This window comes from Rhinatrema bivittatum, chromosome 4 (assembly GCF_901001135.1).
Source record: "Rhinatrema bivittatum chromosome 4, aRhiBiv1.1, whole genome shotgun sequence".
In the NCBI taxonomy this organism is placed as follows: domain Eukaryota; kingdom Metazoa; phylum Chordata; class Amphibia; order Gymnophiona; family Rhinatrematidae; genus Rhinatrema; species Rhinatrema bivittatum.
Genome location: NC_042618.1, coordinates 38,583,732 through 38,603,301, shown reverse-complemented (window position 1 = coordinate 38,603,301; position 19,570 = coordinate 38,583,732). Strand labels below are relative to the sequence as shown.

Below are 19,570 nucleotides of genomic sequence, written 5' to 3'. Positions count from 1 at the left end.
AAATTTGGTTTCGGCCCATTACAAATGAAGCTATGGATGCCAGCCTATGAAAGCTCCCCATTCAAAGCTTAATGCAAGCAGCTCAGAGCCATGCCCATCCGTCGTACAATATCATGTTTATTTGCAATGAATTGATGCAAACCTTGCATCTGAATTTTCATTCAACAAATTAGGAAAAGCAGGGTCAGGCATAAATAAATCCCTCCAGGAAGGCAGAAAGCATCATTTGCTGCAGCTTTGTACTGTACAGAAAAAACCCAAACTTAAAATCCTGCGTTTTTGCTTACCCCTCAGTGATTAATTTCTTAGGCTGCTCTGAGGATAAGACTAACTGTCTTCCATAGCAAAGGGCTGGGGCCGCCGTCTATACTATTTCCAGAATGTCTGCTTCCTCAGTCTCTTACGGGCAAAGCTGCTATCAGTGCTGCAGTCATGTCTTGTTGAATTTATAAAACTAAACGATAAATACTAACAAGTACCTGGTGTTGAGTGCTTGCAATTTTAATCTCTCCATAGATTGATTGATTTTATTACTGTGTAACACATGCAGAAGAATTACATTCCCTACCCCCCAGTCTTTTGCATATTTGTATCACCGAGTGGCCCACAAAGAAACATTTCTAGGTAGTAGCGGAAAGTAACATGTTGAATTTATCAGCCTCAGTAAAGGTTTTCTCCCATTCTGTGCCCATGGGAAAACCTCACTGACAAATCAAACCCTGAACACCTTACTACACAATGCAGAAAGCCATTTTCCATGAGACTTCACACAAAGGACAATTCAATTCAGGTGGGAGGAAAATGTACAAGATCAAGGAAAAAAGACAAAGGATTATCAAAGGCAGAACATGTAAAATATAAAAAAACCCAAAAACTGGGGCCGACCGGAAGGAGCGAGGCATGCAGTGGAGACAGCACACACCGAAGCCGGCACAAAGACTGTGCGAGCCCTTGTACAACAGCAGCACCTACCGACCAGAAGCGGCGACGCTTCGATGGGGTGAGGAAGTCGGTGTCGTCCCCTATCCCCCAGCAAGAGTCGGTACCCCGCTGAATTCCACCGTGGCTCCCGCTTGCCTCTGTCTCCTCAACACCGCAGACAAGAGACGGGCGACGCTGCAATTCCGGTAATGGCTGCGGGCCAGTTGCGCCGCAATCGTAATCTTTCCCCTGCTGCGTCGCGCGGGAGAACGTAGTCGCGCGCAGCACGTCACCGGCACGCTGACGTCACACACCGTCTTTTCCTCCTCCTGCAGGAGCGGTGACTGTCACCCTCCGCGCCACGGTACAGCAGCTGTAGGCGTCACGGGTAAGGTACCGAGACGGCGTCCATCCGTCCATTACAGCGGGCAGGGTGGGCACGTGAGAACCGAGTCAAATGCGCATGTGCCGGCCTGGCTGCATCGCGGCGGCGGCGGGGGTCAGCCTGAAGGGAGGGAGAATCTTTGGTACCGTTCGGGGGGTGCAAGTCGCGAGTATTTCATGCTCCACTGTATCGCTAAAGCAAATGTAACTTCTAGGGTTCCTGACTTTTAGCATCGTTCTAGAAAAGCTGCATCCGTTCGGTAAAGGTGCTTAAGTGAATCCGAATTCATGATGAAAGGCTCACACTACGGACCGAAGAAAATCTAAAGTTCTCTAAAAGTCATAATGGAAGGTGAGTGGTGTAGGCCACTAGCGTATGGCGGAGAGAGAATTTTTGGCGTAGGGTTTTTGTTTTTTTTTACCTCCGCAGATACAGAAATGGGGAAAATACGTGCACGGAGGATCTGCAGTCCAGTTGGTCACTTGTTACTCACAGACTAGAAGTTGTGCGTGGATGCAATTTTACGGAAGCATTTTAGCAGAAATGGTTATTTAAAAAAGATTGACATAGAAGTGTTATTTTACAATTAATTTTTATTACCGTATAGTCCTCTGCTTAGCACAAGTGAGCCTGCTATAAGCAAATAATTACTGCTTTTAAAAAAAGCAGTATAAAGGTGTTTTTAGAGTTGGGCTGTTATGAAAATAGGCAATTAAATTTAGAAAAATTGGTTTTGTATGTTTTATTGTGGGTTAGCTCTTGTATTCACATCTGGCAAACCTTCACGGCTTTATTAAAATTGTATAGTGGTTTCATATTTTGTAAGATTTTTTTTTTACTTTAACCAAACTAGTTTTTCTTTGTATTATGATATTGAACCTGTGTAGTATTGTTGCTGCTTTCAGACATATGCTTGTTAAAATGGGCAGTGTTTTTACTTTTATTTTCTTCCATAGCTAAAAGCCCTGGATTTGTGACCCCCAAAAGACCAGCCTTATCTGTCAGTGCAAGAAAAATTAAAGACAATGCTGCAGATTGGCATAATTTGATTCTGAAATGGGACAGCCTGAATGATAGTGGATTTAATATTGCAAACAAAATTGTCAATATGAAAATGAATTCCCAGTGAGTATAAACAAATATCTCCATATTAAAATTACAATAAGTTGTTTGGGTTTTCAGTCTGCTTAGTAGAGATGTTTCAGCACCCAACATTTTCAGTAAAATGGTAGTGTGGTTGCCATACTAATCAATATAGAAAAAAGTCAAACAAGTTGTAGGTGATACCTTTTTTTATTGGATTATTCTTAATACATATGATTAACTTTGGAGAGCTATGCTCTCTTCTTCAGATCATTCTGCATTGGCCAGATGAAGGAAATTAACTTGAAAGCTAGTCTCAAATGGATTGTCAGTTCTGTAAACTGGAATTACACTGTAGGGATATTTACATTAGACTAGCTCATGACTAACATGCAAGTAACTAATGCTTTGGTAGCTGTAAACACCAGAGCTATGCTTGGGGAAGGAAGAGAAGGGTTGTGCAGATCTCAGCTACAGACATGGACCCTGTGCATCAGGGCAGATCCAGCCATTGTTGTGCTGTCTGATGGTACTTCCCGTCCCTGGACACTTATGGGCCTAGATTTTCTGTGGCCTACATGGAGCCATGAGAACTTAGTGGCCACCAAGTGCTGCTGGAGAGTCCCCTGATCTTCAGTTTCTTATTTATTTTTTTGGGAGGGGGGAGAGACATTCTCTTTCCCCTGGCCTGCCCTGCTTTTCAGTCTTTATGGGCAAGGCTGAGCTGTTGCCGTTTACAAACTGACAAAAGACTTCTGATTAAAAGTTACACCGCTTTTTTTGAGATCTGCTGTAAAATAAGAACAGGGGATGAAAGGCAGGAAATATTTGCTTTAGCTACTCTTGCTAGTTCACAGTACAAGAAGTTACTGGATATGGCGGGGTTGGGGGAGGGGAGGGAAAGAGGATAGCAATGGATAGATAAGTAGGATTTATTGTTAGTTTTGGACTAACAAAAGCCTTGCTTCCTCCTCCTCCTCCTTTCCTTTGACCAGTAATGGAGGGCTAGAATCCTCAGCCTTGAGTGTGTCACTCCTCTCATTCATTGAACAGAGCTGAAGCTTTTCCTTTCATTCAGTGATTCTTTTATTTGTCAATGAATTTGAACATTGTATTTTTTTTTTGTTACATTTAAGGTGAGAATGCAAGTGACAGTATTCACAGCAGACCTATACTGTACACATGACTGTTCAGTAAAAACTGCTTTCTAGTAAGCACAAAGTGTTCTTGGAGTCCCACATTATCGACACCTGGAAAATGCCAAAGAGAAACAAATGAGTTTAACACAAAAGTGAAAAGCAGCTTCTGGATTTTAACCTTGGTATATCTTTTTTTTGTTTAGGTTTAGAAATGGTAAACTGGAGATTGAATGTGACAGCAGTACTGCTCAGTCTGGCAGTATATGTTCAGATAATGAAGAACTTCAGCAGGGCTGTACTGAGCTGCTCCATACTTTGGAAAAGATGGTAATGCTTCTGTTACTAACAAATTACATCCAGAATTAAGGGAAGCTAACAAAATCGGCAGCACAGTAATAATGTGGATTTCACTTACCTCAGTATTAACTGAGTGAATGCCATATTGGGACATGCTAGAAAGGTAAAGTTCCTAGATGAAATAAATGACTACTTCATGTATCTGCTGATAAAGCCAACAAGAGGGGAAACTGTTTTAGACCTAGTTCTTGGTGAAAAACAGGCTTTCCTAGCGTGTAGCCAGATGGACTCAGGACCAATGGTATCCTGCTCCCCTGATCGCAGATGGGAGACGGAGTCAGATTTCAAAGCTGATGTCAGCCTACATCTACCCATGCAGTATGCTTAGCTCTTCAGTATTTATCCGTGTCCCATAGCAGATGCGGACACTATCAAAAAGAGAATAGTGTAACATTTACAAAAGAGAGAAGAAAATTTACCTTTTAAGAAGAGAGGTTTCACCACAGGAGAAGCGGGGCTAACTGTCCCTCCCCCAGTCAAGACTTTCCTGAGGTCGATTCGATATCCCTCAGAGGTGAGCCTTAGTCTGCTGGACGATTCCTGGCATGGACGTTGCCCCCAGGGTGGCCGAAAGGCAGCAGATGCAGATTCGAGCGCGGCGGTGAAGGGTATTTCCCTCTCCCTCCCCCCCCCCCCCGGCAGCTGTAGACCGCCCAGCACGCGACCGATAAGCGCAGAGACCAGGTAAGGTAGAAGCCTTTACTTCCAAGGCTCGAACAGCTGTGCCGACCTTTCTCCGAGTTTTAAATCGGGTTGAGCAGCCTTCCTCTGGCTAGGCCCCGATCTGGTCGAGGGTCCACACACGTGGAGACCCTCGGGGGGGGGGGGGGGGTCGCCATCTTGTTGCCGGGGTCGGTGGCACCATCTTCCCCCCTCGCAGTCTGTACACGCGGAGCAGGCCGGAGGCCCGAGGTGCCTAACTTGAGCGCATCCGTAGGGATACACGCTTAACTGCTCGTACATCTGGGTCGTGCGCCCACAACTAGGCCGCATGCAGAACTGCACGCATAACAGTGCCACGTGCACAAAATCTGCCACCTGCATGCATAACTTGTGCGTACTTACTGCGCATAACTTCTGCGCTCCCGACGCGCACAACTAAGCATCCGCGCGCATAACTCTCGTACGGACACATTTTTAATCCCTACACATGCACAAACAATGCCACCACCATCCAAGAAGGCCAAGGGACCCTTCCTTTGCCCAGCCTGCCACTTTAGAGCTGCGCAGCCTGAATTAGAATCCCTGCTGTGCCAGCAGTGCGAACAGAACCAGAGAGAGCCCAATCAAGACCTCCCACAGCCAGGAGAGGGATCCGGAACCACTGATGATGGCACCCCGGACCTAAATATGTCCAACGCGGCGCCCCCACAGGAATGTTCCTCCGGGGCTACCACTACAATCCCTCCTGGCATTAATATGGACCCAGGAACCTTCTCCTTGGTGGAGTTTTTCAAAGGGCTGCAAACCTTTGTTCAGGCACAACCAGCCCCAGCTGTCCACTTGCCTCAAACTCTGCCGGAAGCACAAGCACTTCCCAGCACCTCCTGAGGCTCTCGAGACATGCCTCTCCTATCCAAGATCATCCCGGATGGGAGCCAGACACCTCAGAGGAGGAAACAGACTCCCTGGAAGAAGGGGAAATCCCCTCCTAGGGATGGAGCCATACAGGACCATGCTCCGATTCTTCCACAAAGACGAATTACCAGCCCTCATGTCCAAAACTATGAAGACACTGGGTCTCCCAGGCATGGACCCTACATTGGAACCTAAAAAGAATCCAATGTTGGTGTACCTCCGTAATGCCTCATGCTATTTTCCTATGTTGGAGCCCATCAAGGAACTGATTGACCTGGAATGGAATGCTCCAGGGGCCAGTTTTAAAGGGCGACGGGCACTAGAAGCCCTATACCTGCTGGAACCCATGGCCAAGGAACTTCTACGCTTCCCTAAAGTGGACGCTATGATCTGCGATGTCTCAAAATGCACCACAATCCCTGTGGAGGGAGGAGCGGCACTGAAGGACGCCCAAGACGGAAGGCTGGAAGCCATCCTTAAGCAGTCCTGTGATGTCTCAGCAATGATGCCACAAATTGCCTCCTGCTGCGCCTTGGTGGCATGTTCCTATTTGATCCTCTCCAGAGACGCTACCATGCCCGGAGAAGCGATGGAACCTGTGGTCTCCTTCCTCACCGATGCTACCGCTGGCCTTGTGTGCACATCATCCAGGGGTGTCGCCGCCGCACTGGCAGCCAGAAGACAATTATTGGCTTCGAAACTGGTCGGCTGACGCGACTTCCAAGGCGAATCTCACAAAAATGCCTTTTAAAGGATCTCTTCTGTTCGGAAGTGAACTAGAGAAGTTAGCTAACAAATGGGGCGAATCCCCAGTACCCCGATTACCTGAAGAGAGGAACAAAAGAACATATCGGTGCTCCTCCCCCTGAAGAACCAAGGGTAGAGGATTGCAGTGTTTTAAACCTTACAGGAATACACAGTCCCAAGCACCTCGTACTTCAGGAAGGTTTCAGTCCTTTCGGAACAAGCACATTAAGAGAAGAGCAAGCTCGGGGGCAGGCTCCGGCCGTGCCCTACAATGAGAAGACGTAGACCTATCCAGAGGAAGAAGACATAGGGGGCAAACTTACCCTCTTCTACCAAAGATGGGTCGAAGTAACATCGGACAAATAGGTCCTAACTATCATTCAAGAGGGATACGCCCTAGAATTGCAAAACATCCCCCAGACAAATTTATGAGATCACCGTGCCACTCCCACTCCAAGAGACTGGCAGTGGAAACCACGCTAGCAAGACTACTCAGCCTGAAGGCAATAACTCTGGAGCCTACGTCTCAACAAAATACTGGTCACTGTTCCATCTATTTTATCGTTCCCAAGAAAGAAGGAACATTCCGACCCATCCTGGATCTCAAGGCCATCAACCGTTACCTGAAGGTACTACACTTCCGCATGGAAACCCTAAGCTCCGTGATAATGGCAGTGCAACTGGGAAAATTCTTAACCTCCCTGGACGTATCCGAACCCTACCTTCACATCCCGGTCCATCAGGACCCACCAGCGCTTCCTGCGCTTTGCGATACTGGGCAATCATTACCAGTTTCGAGCGCTACCCTTCGGACTAGCCACTGCTCCCAGAACCTTCACCAAAATTATGGTGGTAGTAGCGGCTGCACTGAGGAAAGAAGGAGTTCTGGTACATCCTTACTTGGACGATTGGCTGATCAGAGCAAAGTCTCCGGAAGAGAGTCACCATGCAATCACCAGAGTCAAGAACTTATTACAAGAACTCGGGTGGGTTGTGAACACAGCTAAGAGCTGCCTACAGCCCTCCCAGTCACTAGAATACCTGGGAATCCGCTTCGATACCAAGCTGGACAAGGTTTACCTTCCCCCTCCAAGGAGAAGGAAACTGATGGGTCAATTGCGAAACCTGTTGAACTCATTTCACCCCAAGGTATGGGACTACCTTCAAATCCTCGGCCTCATGAACTCAACTCTGGAATTTGTTCCGTGGGCAAGGGCCCATATGCAACCACTACAACACTCCCTATTGTCACAATGGAATCAAGTGTCCCAGAACTACTCAATTCGCTTCCAGCTACCGACAGAGGTTCGGCACCAGCTTCAATGGTGGCTACAAGAAGAACACCTAAGCAGAGGCATAAACCTATCCGCACCGAAGTGGATCTTGCTCACCACAGACGTGAGTCTGCGAGGGTGGGGAGCCCCACTGTCAGGAACTAACAGCCCAGGGACAATGGAACAAAGAAGAGGTGGAATGGAACACAAACCACCTGGAAGCTCGAGCGGTCAGACTAGCCTGCCTGCAATTCAGCCACAGACTCCGAGACGAGTCTGTCAGGGTCATGTCGGACAACGCCACAACCGTGGCCTACATCAAACGCCAGGGAGGAACCAGGAGCCAGCAGGTGTCTCTGGAAATAGACTCTCTCATAGTGTGGGCAGAAACAAACCTGCAAGGGATTTCGGTCTCCCACATCGCGGGAAAAGACAACGTCTCAGCAGATTATCTCAGCAGAGAGGACCTAGACCCGGGGGAATGGTCGCTGGTGGACACAAGCCTTCCAGATAGTGAATCGATGGGGTTCCCCAGCCATGGACCTCCTAGCAACTCGTCACAATGCCAGAGTCCCCAGATTCTTCAGCCGCAGACAAGAACCACAGTCTCAAGGAATCAACGCTCTTGTCCGGAACTGGCCAGAGGAATACCTCCTGTATGCCTTCCCACCCTGGCCGCTACTGGGCAGGGTCATTCACAAGATAGAACCACAGACAACTAGTCCTACTAGTCACCCCGGATTGGCCAAGAAAGACCATGGTACGCGGACATGCGAAGACTATTGGCGGGGAATCCTCTGCGTATACTGCCATACAGGGATCGATCTCCCACGAAGACCCGGCTCGATTCTCCCTTTGAGAGAACTAACCTAAAGAAGTGCGGCTACTCAAAAGTTGTGATTGACACCCTGCTCCGAACACGCAAGTTCTCCACATCTCTCTTACATATGGATCTGGAGAGTATTTGAAGCCTGGTGGGAAGACCGCGCCCTCCTTCCGAGGACAGCCAAGATTCAAACGATCCTAGAATTCCTACAGGACGGCATGCAGAAGGGGTTGTCTCTCAACTCCCTCAAGGGTCAAGTCGCTGCACTGGCCTGTTTCAGGTCTGAAGCGGACGGCATCAGACTATCAATTCATCCTGATGTCTCGCTTCCTGAAAGGAGTTAAACTCCGGCCACCTCTAAAGTGGCCGGTGCCTCTATGGAACCTTAACCTAGTACTAGACTTCTAGCAGGGGAGTCCTTCAGCCCAACAAACGGCCTGTCCCTACGCCTCTTGACCATAGACTGCTTTCTTGATTACAATATGCTCAGCTCGGCGCATCTCCGAACTTCAAGCATTATCCTGTCGAGAACTGTTCCTCAGGTTTACCCCAGGCACCATACAGCTGCGCATGGTACCATCCTTCCTTCCTTCCTTCCGAAAGTGGTTTCCCAGTTCCATATGAACCAGACCATAGCCTTACCATGACCGGATGAACACAGAGATTCGGAAGACTCACGCCTCCTTCACCACCTGAATGTTGGCAGAATCCTAGTCCGATACCTCAAGAGATCGGAATCCTTGCGCAAAACTAATCACCTGTTCATTCTTCACAGCGGAAAGAAACAAGGGGAAGTGGCATCGAGGGCGATCATAGTCCGCTGGATCAAAGAAGTCAATGCAGCCTACATAGAGGCAGGAAAACCACTACCTTACAAGTCAAGGTGCATTCTACAAGGGCCCAGGTAGTGTCCTGGGCCGAAACCAGGCTGCTTTCGCCAGCTGAGATTTGTCGGGCGGCAACATGGTCCTCCCTATGCACCTTCTCCAGGTTCTACCGCCTGGATGTCCAGGCCAGGGAGGATACAGCTTTCGTAAGGGCAGCACTAAGTGGGCCACGGGCTGCCTCCCACCCAGTAGGGGAGTAGCTTTTGTACATCCCATTGGTCCTGAGTCCATCTGGCTACACGCTAGGAAATGAAGAAATTACTTACCTGATAATTTTGTTTTCCTTATTGTAGACAGATGGACTCAGCATCCCGCCCACAGCTGCTCCAGAAATAGAGAACCTCGGATATCAATCTCGAGACTGTACGGGTAAGCCTCGGCCTACCTTTATGTTAAGACACCCACAGTTACCTAGGTGTCGGCGTTTATTGTTTCAGCGCACCGGCAGTCTCCAGTGTCAGAAAGTTTTTATATATAATCAGTTGAACCTGTTCGAAGTTAATGAAGTGTAATCTCGTATCAAGCAACCTATATCCACACTGGCTTTTCAAGGAGAATACTGAAGAGCTAAGCATGCTGCACGGATATATGGAGGCTGACGTCAACTTTGAAATCTGACTCCGTCTCCCATCTGCTATCAGGAGAGCACAATACCAGTGGTCCTGAGTCCATCTGTCTCACTAAGGAAAACTAAATTATCAGGTAAATAATTTCTCCATTTGGTGCAAGAGGTAACAGTGTTAGAGCTGCTTGGCAATAGTGATCACATGATGAAAATTGACTGAATAACTGGAGAGAGGACACTAAAGAATTTCTTAGCATTCAGACAGGTTAATCCACACCAATGGATTATACACCTCTACCAGCAGCTGAAGTTGAAACAAAGTTGCTCGCTCGGTGTATATGTATGTATATATGTATGTATGTATATGTATACCCCTGCACTGATATCATCCTGCCAGTATTCTCTGCCTCCAGCAGATGGTGGACATGCATTTCTCTACAGATGTTCTGAGGTGTTACCTTTTATGGTCTCTCCCGCAGTCGAGTTCTCCTGAGATATCTCATGAACCTGCCCTCAGTCAAGCGTCTTGGTCCGGTAGCCGGTTTTCCGGCGTGGACTTAGCTGCTAGCAGATGCAGGAAGCCAAGCAAGCCGGCAAAGACATTTGCCCTCTTCCCCTGCAGCCTGAGACAGACTCTGTACTCGGCCGGGATGTGCTGAGTTCAGGTAAAGATTTTAAGGGGGGAAAAAAAAAAGTAGAAGGAAATGAGAGAATATTAGGGATTCCTCTCACCCTCATTTCTATTCTGGTCTCTGAGCATCAGCGGGCCGATCCAACATTTGCCTCCGCCTTCATGACGGGATGGGGAGTCATGGCAGTTTTGGCAGGTTAAGCAGCCTTTTGGGCTAGGTCCCACTCTCAGGCTGAGTTGCCAAGTGGTAGGCCGCAGTGGCATTCGCACGCTTTTTTCTGCACCAGTCTGCCACGAAATAGTGCCTGACAGTTTGTGCCTACGCATCCAGGCTGGGTGTCCATTTGGGCTTCATGGTTGGGCATACAAAGTTTGAGCATCGGTAGTGCGCACTTAATACATGTAAACGTCCCGTACTTGGGATTTTCTAAAAATTTGGACATCCTAAATTGGCCGTACTGTATGGGTTCGCTTTGCATAAAATGCACAGTTGTCAGTCCCTTGTAAGTGTGCTGCTAGTGATCATTTTTATCCATGACAGCGGTAGTAAAGAAGCCTAAGTGCCTTGTGATTTACACTGTCCAGTCAGATGAATCCAGAACAAGTGGGCTATGTATTCCTACCAGCAGATGTAGCGTGAGTAAACTGATGTCACAGCCTATACACCCCTGCAGTTACACCAGCCTGCCAGTATTCTCCGTCTCCAGCAGATGGTGGACGTCTATCTCCCCACTGGGGATTGCTTCATTTTAAAATAAAGGAGAATTAAGGATAAAATTTGCCCCGCTCTTCTGCGGTGATACCAAATGGTCCCTTCCCCAGGTGAGAATTCCTGAGGTGATTTATGTGGTCCCTCAGATGTGGGCCTTGGTCTGGTAGCTGGTTTTGCCAGCATGGACTTAGCTGCTTGAGGAGCTGAAAGGCAGTGGATGCAGGAAGCCGAGCGCGGCGGTGACAGCACATACCCTCTCCCCCCGCAGCCAGAGACTGTCTCTGTGCTCAGCCAGGTACGGTTGAGCTCCGCTAAGTTTAAAAAATAAAAATATATGCAGGAGTTTTTGGTTTTTTTGTTGTTGTTGTACAGGGTTTCCTCTTTTCCCATCAAGTGTCACAGGAAATAAAATGTCTTCTGGAATGGGCAGAGGTGTTTCTTCAGATGATCTCAGCCTCACATATCGCAGACTAAGACAACATAAGAGCAGACTTTATCAGTAGGGATTGTCTGGACCCAGGAGAGAGGGTGTTGTCAGATGAGGAGTTTCAGCTGATTCGGGGTCTCCAGTTCCTGGACCTGTTGGTGACTTTTGCACACTGTGTACGTTTCACGATTCTTCAGCCACAGAACAGATCTGAGGTCATTAGAGATTGATGCCCTAATGTAGGAATAGCCGGAAGACAAGTTGCTATATGCCTTTCCTCCATGACCCATGTTGAGCAGATTGATTTGAAAGATCGAACACCCCAGAGAGATGGTGCTCTTGGTTGCTCCAGATTGGCTCAGGAGTCCGTGGCATGCAGATCTGCTGAGACTTCTTCATCTTCTGGCGCACAAGAACCTGTTGCATCAGGGTACTGGAATTCATGAAGATCCAACTCCAAGTTTGTCTTATGGTAGGGCCCTTGACAGGGCTCGCTTGCTGAAAAATGCATACTCTGTGGCAGTGATCTCCGCCTTGCTAAGAGCTAGAAAGTTCTCCGCTTCCTTGACCTATGATTGGATTTGGAGAGTGTTTGAGGATCACGGTACTCTTCCTTGTTCGGTCAAGATACCATTCATTTTGGCATTTTTGCAAGATGGCTTGAATAAAGACTTGGCCCTTTATTCCATAAGGGTACAAGTAACTGCTCTCACCTGTTTCAGGGGTCCAGTCAATGATTGATCCTTGTCAGCTCATTCCAATTTGTTCTTTTTCTGAAAGGAATGGGGCATCTTCATCCTTTGTGTTTCCGGTGCCCCTAGGGAGTCTCACTTGATTTTGGATTGTTTGGTAGAACTGTTTTGACCGCTATGTACTCTGTCCTTGTGATTTCTGACCTTGCCAACAGTGTTCCTTCTGGCAAATTGCTCTGTGCATAGGGTTTCCGAGCTGCAGGCCTTGTCTTGCCAGGAGCCATTTCTCTTTTTACTGAAAGTGGTCTCTGAGTTTCAATTGAACCAGTCCATCTCCCTGCCATCTCTGGTCAGGGAGAAAGATGTAGAAGAGCCTCATCTGTTGCGGCCCTTGGATGTCAAGTGACATATTGTCAGGTATCTGGAGGTCACTGGGCCTTTGTGTAGGTCAAAGAGCCAGTCTTACAGGCTACAATAGCTCGCTGGATTTGGGAGGTAGTCACGACAGCATACATGGATGCTGGGAAGTGGTTTCCTAGTCTGGTTTGGGCTCATTCCACTCTGGCTCAGGCAGATTGTTGTCTCCCATCGACATTTGCCGAGCTGCGATGTGGTCCTCCTTATACACCTTTCTAGGTATTATTGTCTGGATGTGCAAGCCCTGGCGGATGCAACCTTTGTATGTGCGGTTTTGACTGGACCGTGGGCGGGTGGCCCCCACCCCCCCACCCCCTAATTCGGGAGAAGCTTGGGTCCATCCCTCTTGTTCTGGATTCATTTGGTTGGATGTTAAGAAATGAGAAATTACTACTTACCTGATAATTTCCTTTTCTTTAGGACAGTCATGAATCGAGCTTCCCTCCCTTGGCTACCATATGATTGTATAATGATCCTCCTGTGTACCTACGTCTTACAGGGCTTACTGGTTTGTGTTATTACATTCTTGTCTGAGCTCAGTTTTGCCTGTTGGCTGAGTATTGCAATGGTTATCTGTTTTTCATCAAGTTTTTTTGTTAATCTGCCCACAGATGCTTTTGAACAGAATACCGGCAGGCTGATGTATCTGCAGGGGTGTAGATACTGTGATATGTTTACTCTTTCTTCATCTGCTGGTAGGAATGTTCTGGATTCATCTGATGAAGATAGGGTAAACCGATATCACAGTATCTACATCCCTGCAGATACATCAGCCTGCCGGTATTCTGTTCAAAAGCATCTGTGGGCAGATTAACAAAAAAACTTGATGAAAAACAGATAACCATTGCAATATTCAGCCAACAGGCAAAACTGAGCTCAGACAAGAATGTAATAACACTAGGCTTGGGATTGGAGTAACACAAACCAGTAAGGCCTGTAAGACGTAGGCACACAGGAGGATCATTATACAATCATATGGCAGCCAAGGGAGGGAAGCTCGATTCATGACTGTCCTAAAGAAAAGGAAATTATCAGGTAAGTAGTAATTTCTCATTGGACGTGCTAAAATAACCCCCCCGCCCGCTGCAATACCGGGATTAGCACATCTAAAACGCACGTCCAGTTGAGCGTGTAACTCATGGTGCTTATCACCTGCAAATTTCAAGTAGATGAGGATATTAGCTGTAACCCCGCAATACCAAAAATTGCCACACTGCCAGGGCACCTATCATTTTAATATGGCATACTTAATGCTTGCTGGGAGCTGGCATTAAAGCATGCTATGCTCAAAGGCTCACAGAAAAGAAAACCCTGCTTTCTGTGATTCCTCCTGTTCGTATCGTCATGATACTGAGGAGAAACCACAGAAAGCAGAATCATGCCACAATAAAGGGCTCAACAAAAAAAAAAAATCTTTTCTGTGGTTCCTCGTAGGGGAAACCACAGCAAGCAGCATCCCTAAGGTCTGGCCCAATTCGAACCCCTGCTGGCAATAAGTGGAGTGAATAAATATATATTAAGGGTCAGGCACTTAATATTAATTTATTTGGTCCGTTCACTATCCTATGTCAGTGAAAAGGACCAATCAGGAATAGCCCTGCCAGGGATGGAAAGAGAACTCTTTCTTGCCAGGTTGTTGTGGGTACACAGCCACCTCTCCTGGGCGCCCGATGCAGAGCGCTAGGGACGCACAAATTACCCATTGCGCGACCCTTGTAGAGTGGCAGCTCATTTGCTTATTGCTTCGGGTGGCCGAGGGAGGTGAATGTACTTGCATGTAAAAAGAAATCTGCCCAGGTCGGACACTATTTTTTATTTTTTTACACACACTTTATTGCATTGGCCTGTTGTTCAATGATATTAAAATGCATTGTGCCTGAATTTTTTTTTTTTTAAAGGAAAAAATACAGATGAAAATGGAAAAGTTATCATCAACTGTTAAAGGAATCTGTGATCTAGAAACATATCTCCATGGCAGTGTTCATAAAACAATTCTCTTTCATACATGGCCAGTTACATATTTTTGTAAGTAGACTAAATACTGCTGAGTTTATGAATGCTGTCTTCTCTGCAGGGTGGTGGGAAACTTAATGTAGATAAACACAGTTCTTAAATGTTTCTAAAAAAAAAAAAAAAAAAAAAAAGGATCCTTTTTATATGAAAAATATTTCCCCTATGTGCAGTAAAGGAGAAATTCATTAAGGCTTACTAACAATGAATTCATTTCAGGACTGAATTTGTTTGTTTTTTATCTGCCATAAGAGCAGCTGGAGGACCACAAGCAGCTCCCATGTCACTTGTAAACAAAGTGAGGGCTGCTACTCCTTAGGAAAAAGCCAGTGAGCTAAACGAGTAGCAAGCTGGGTCTCTAAGGGGTAGGGTCTCCCGAGGAGTGTGTTTTGCACATACCAAGAAAGGAATGAAACTCTCTTATAAGCCAGGGTATGTTGACTTTCTCAAGTCTCACAAATTTACTGCTAGTGCTTGCCTGTGTTTTCACAATGGTGCAAAAAATCTTCCTTCTGCCATTCCTTGGGCATGATGAGCATAGGCAGTATTATCAACGTGTGCCTGAAAGTGCCCTTTAATCAGGCCCAAGGCACCCAATACGATTTTCAGACTATTTCTGTATTTTTCTGCCATGTTTTCTTGGTCTCCAATTGCATCTTCTGTCTTTCCAAACGTTGTCCAGAATAGTCACTCTGTACTGTCATTTCTATTACCAATGCTGTTGTATTTTTCTCCTTTTTACCATGATGTGTTTATTTGCTTCAAGCTTTTTATGGGTTGCAATAAGAATGTCCTATGTGATCACAACTTTTTCCATTCTCTACAATTCTGCCAGCATTGTGATCTCTGTGCTTTTCTTGGACAGCAATATTATAGTGCAGGGGGGCTCCTAACTTTTTTAAGTAAAGAGTCACACGTGAAATTTAAAATCACAGAGAGGGCTGAAGAGGTGAGGTCCCCATTGGAGAGAGGGAAGTCTGGTCCTTTCAGTCATTCAAAATGCTACAAAGGGGTGCAGGCAGGGTTCAGAGGTCTGGCAGATTAGGTATTAGTAAAAATACTTCTAGGACGTTGGGAACCCTGCCCCATCTCTGGGAACCTTGCTGGCTGCCTCCCTTAGGGAGTGCGGGGGTGGGGAAGCATGAATCGCATGATGGTGTGGTTTTGTGTCACACACACACTCCTACCCCCACCCCCCCCATACTCCTGCTTTCTATGTCCCTCCCCTTTCCTTTTACCTCTTCTTTCACATCCCTTCCCCTCATTTTACACTGCTTTCCCTCCTCTCCCTGCCTACCCGCTTAACTGATGTCTTCCTCTTTTTTTTTTTGGGTCGGTGGAGGTTGGGAACCTTAATCCCATATTTTTTGCCACAACACCGCTGTCCTCTTTGGCGAGTGGGCATCGATTGCTTGCTGATTTTAGTTGCAGAATAATAATAATAAAACTGTGAGTATGGCATGTGCAGAGAGAGGTGTGGGCACCCTTCCACTTGATTCATTTTAAATTAAAAAAAAATAATAATAATAATAATATGGCCCATAAAGTTGATTTGACTTGTTAGCCCTCCAGTTAGAGAGGTGAAGACAATATCTGCAAATTAAAAAGTATGTGATCTTATCAGCTGGAAGCCATTCACTGGCCAACAATGACACCCAGTGGATACTACTGGAAGGGCAGGGATGTTTCTAATTGGCCTTCTGAAAGCAGCAGACGTTTGCCTCTAAGCTTTTAGGTAAGTGATGTTATATTTTCATCACCATAGCCAGTAGAAGGCAAGGGATCAAATATTTATGAGACTTAACTAATTACAAATATAAAGCTGGGCCCTCTTTGAGGGAGAGGGAAAAGGAAGGGGACAATGAAGTAAGTTCTGTATGTCAACTCTGTGGTCCCCCCCTCCCCAGCCACAAAGTAAAGATGTTTTCTTTGCCTCGGGGAGTCTGCTGTTTTGGCCAGCTGAAACAGTAGCCTTTTTGTCGACTTTTTATCAAGGATAATTAAGTGATAGATTAGTACCTATAGTGTGTAAGCAACTAACTTTTAATTTTAGGGAAAATTTGCAAGATAGGAAGTTTTGTTTATTTTAGTGAGAATTGCTTGATCCACATGGAGTGCTGGAAGTCATTGCAGATTTCCCAAGCATCTTGCAACCAACCATAATCACCCCTGCAATTGGAGCGACTGGACTGCAGAGAAATTCTCAACTAGAGTATTCCACAATTTCATAAGGTTGAACTGAAAAATCATATGTGAAAATATTCTGGCCAGAATTTAGATGTGAATTTTGGGAACTGACTTTTAGTTGCTTGAACTGAAAAGAAAGGGACTTGTGGGAGGTTTTTTTTGTTTAATTTACAAAAAGATCATTTTCCTATCAGTTCTGATGCTAAAATTTTGCTCTGCTATAATGCCATGGGTTCTGACTCCATAGGGTATAAGTTTGCATGTTATGTAAATGCACAGGCACTGATTTTGCTTACACTATTTGTAATAGGAATTTTTTTTTTCTTTTTAACTTACCAGCACCTCTACTCCCCATTCCTAGGAGAATTTTTAGTTGTGTTAACTCATGCCCATTCTATCCCACACAGTTGAGAGGTGGGTGAAGTTATTTGTGGTTTATACACTGTTGAATAAATACGCTGACTCTTCTAACGTTGCAGGTTTTGACTACTATTCTGTCTGCTTTCAACAACTATGAACGTCTTCTCTATATAGCAGTGGACTGAGCATTTGAAAATGAAAGTAAATAATTCTTACAAAGCTGGTTAAGGTTATAAAAAAAATCTCTAAACACTTCCAGCTAGCAGTTTCAACTGTTGGAAACCTTGTTGGAAAAGTAAGTTACATGTAACTATTGAAATCAAGGCAAGATCTAAAAGAACAAGAAAAATTTCCAGTAGAATTGCCTGAAAACTGGACAGATCTGCAAAACAGAGCCCACAGCTGTGCTCAAAACGTTTAGCTGACACTGGAGTAGTTGTTACAACTGCATAGTTCAGCATTGCTTGCATAACAATAATCTGATTGGAAGAATTGTCAGAAGAAAAACCTTTTCTATAAACATCACAAAAGTTGTCTAAAGTATGCAAAACAAAACCTTGATATGCCAGAAACTCTTTGGAACAAAGTGGTTTGGACTAATGAAATGGAAATTAGTCTTGTCTGGTGACCAACAGTTCAATTTTCATTTCTTAACAATGTTTCTGACAGTTGAAATTGCTAGCTGGAACCATTTAGAGATTTGTTTATAGTTTGCCCTGGCTTTGTAAGAGTGAATTACAGTATATTCATTTTCAAATGTTTAGAGGAGCCCATGGTTGTTGAAAGTAGACAAACCAGTCAGCATAAGCAGAGAAATAGAAGGGTCAGAGTATTTGTTGGATCATGGAATTGTCTTCATCTGACTAATTGAAGGCCTAAAAAGCTAATCAACTTTAAGCCTTAACACTTTTTTTTTTAAATAATAATTAATCAACTGCATGTCTAAACTTTTGAACATGTTGTACTCATTTTTCTTATGTTATATTAAGCAAATTTAGAGTTAAATTGCAGAAATATTTTAACTTTGTACTATGTAGATGTGGCATCTTCTCTTTACTTATTCACTGAAGTATACAATTTATGCAGGGGTGCCTAAATGTTTGCACACAACTGTATATAGTTTAACAGTGTTTGGGCTCCCTTTATTAGATGTAACAGGGAATGAGGGTGTTAGAGAGGGAAGCGTTTATGCCTGAAACTATAGTGTTGAGTGTGTTTCTTTAATGTAGATGTGGCACTATTACAGTACTGTATATTCAAAGCTGTCATGTGAAAGTATTCTTATTTATGTTGCCTCAGCTTATACTGTTTGCATGGTACAGGAATACCATGCAAACAGTGAATTGCTGTTAGCATAGGTGACTAGATAAGTTTTAAAAGCAGGGATGGAAATCTTCTGTATCTGCTTTCTACTTTTATCTTCATATTCTTTACCAAGACCTTTGCTTACAGTGAGGCTTGGATTAAGAATTGTTGGTCGCCAATTCAGAAAAATAAAAAAGCCTCTTACTCTACCCCTGGTCTTGTGTGCAGTTAAGGGCAGGGGCCCCTCCATTAATGCTTGGATGGCATGGATGTCAGTCCAGTCATTCACAAACTGGATTTTAAAAACATTTGCATGCTTGCATTTAGGAGGGAATTAGCAACTTATCTTCAGTGGAACTGCTTTAAAATAAAAACTCTTGCTTCTGTTACTTGCAGCAGGGATTATATTCTCAAAACTTGCTGTATTCCTTACAGTGGATACATGTTTTAAACTGTATGCATTTTTTTTTTTTTATCTTAGATGAAATTTCATTGAAGATGTCTGAAATGTACAGACAAGAATGGCTTCTGAAAGAAACCATTGTACAAGAGTTAGCTCATAGCACTGACCAAGACTTGATGATGGTCTATTTATCTGCATGGCTGCACCAACCCTACCTTGAGGACAGTATCAGAGTATTACTGGAGAGCATGCTGCTGGAAACAGGACACAGACCACTCTGACTTTCAGAATCCAGCTCACAAGATTTGTTGTATGGAATACAAGTCATCCAAAACAAATTTCTTCAATATGGTACAGACCATTGAAAGGATAGGTAGATAGTATGCCATCTATTTTTCTGTCTTTATAGGACACTTTTTGCATTGGATGAGAGAAGACCATTTGGTCTTTATTTGTATCATTTCCAATGTTACTATGCCTATTGGCCAGCAGCCTTGGTTTTATTATTTTTGTTTTACTGGTCTGTCATTTTGTATGTAATTCACTTTGTAATCTGCCACGTGATTTGTGTGGTTAATAAATTCTAAATAAAACCATCATGGTTTTATACTTAGCTCATGCCTCAGCTGCCTGAAGAGCTATGTTTTCCACTAATGATGGAATT

General features: G+C 45.0%; 2 protein-coding genes across 11 annotated transcripts in view; one reads left to right on the top strand and one right to left on the bottom strand.

Moving 5' to 3' along the window:
- TECPR2 (tectonin beta-propeller repeat containing 2) overlaps positions 1-1,109 on the bottom strand; it is a 181,856-nt gene extending 180,747 nt beyond the window's left edge. For 2 of the 3 annotated variants that reach the window (XM_029597970.1, XM_029597973.1), the window contains exon 1: positions 973-1,109. The gene's annotated coding sequence lies outside the window, so the exon portion shown is untranslated. The remainder of the gene's footprint in view (positions 1-972) is intronic. The other variant, XM_029597971.1, reaches the window with a different exon arrangement.
- Positions 989-19,526, top strand: CINP (cyclin dependent kinase 2 interacting protein). Of its 8 annotated transcripts, none has more exons than XM_029597981.1 (7): positions 989-1,127; positions 1,548-1,657; positions 2,263-2,431; positions 3,732-3,855; positions 14,540-14,666; positions 17,178-17,252; positions 18,985-19,526. In XM_029597981.1, the coding sequence occupies exons 2-7, from the start codon at positions 1,651-1,653 to the stop codon at positions 19,185-19,187; spliced, it is 705 nt and encodes a 234-aa protein (XP_029453841.1). In that variant the 5' UTR covers positions 989-1,127; positions 1,548-1,650; the 3' UTR covers positions 19,188-19,526. The 8 variants fall into 8 exon arrangements, with proteins under 8 accessions (XP_029453841.1, XP_029453839.1, XP_029453837.1 ...); XM_029597979.1 differs by having other exon boundaries at positions 1,537-1,657; XM_029597977.1 differs by having other exon boundaries at positions 991-1,127; positions 1,521-1,657.
- Positions 19,527-19,570: the final 44 nt, after the last annotated feature.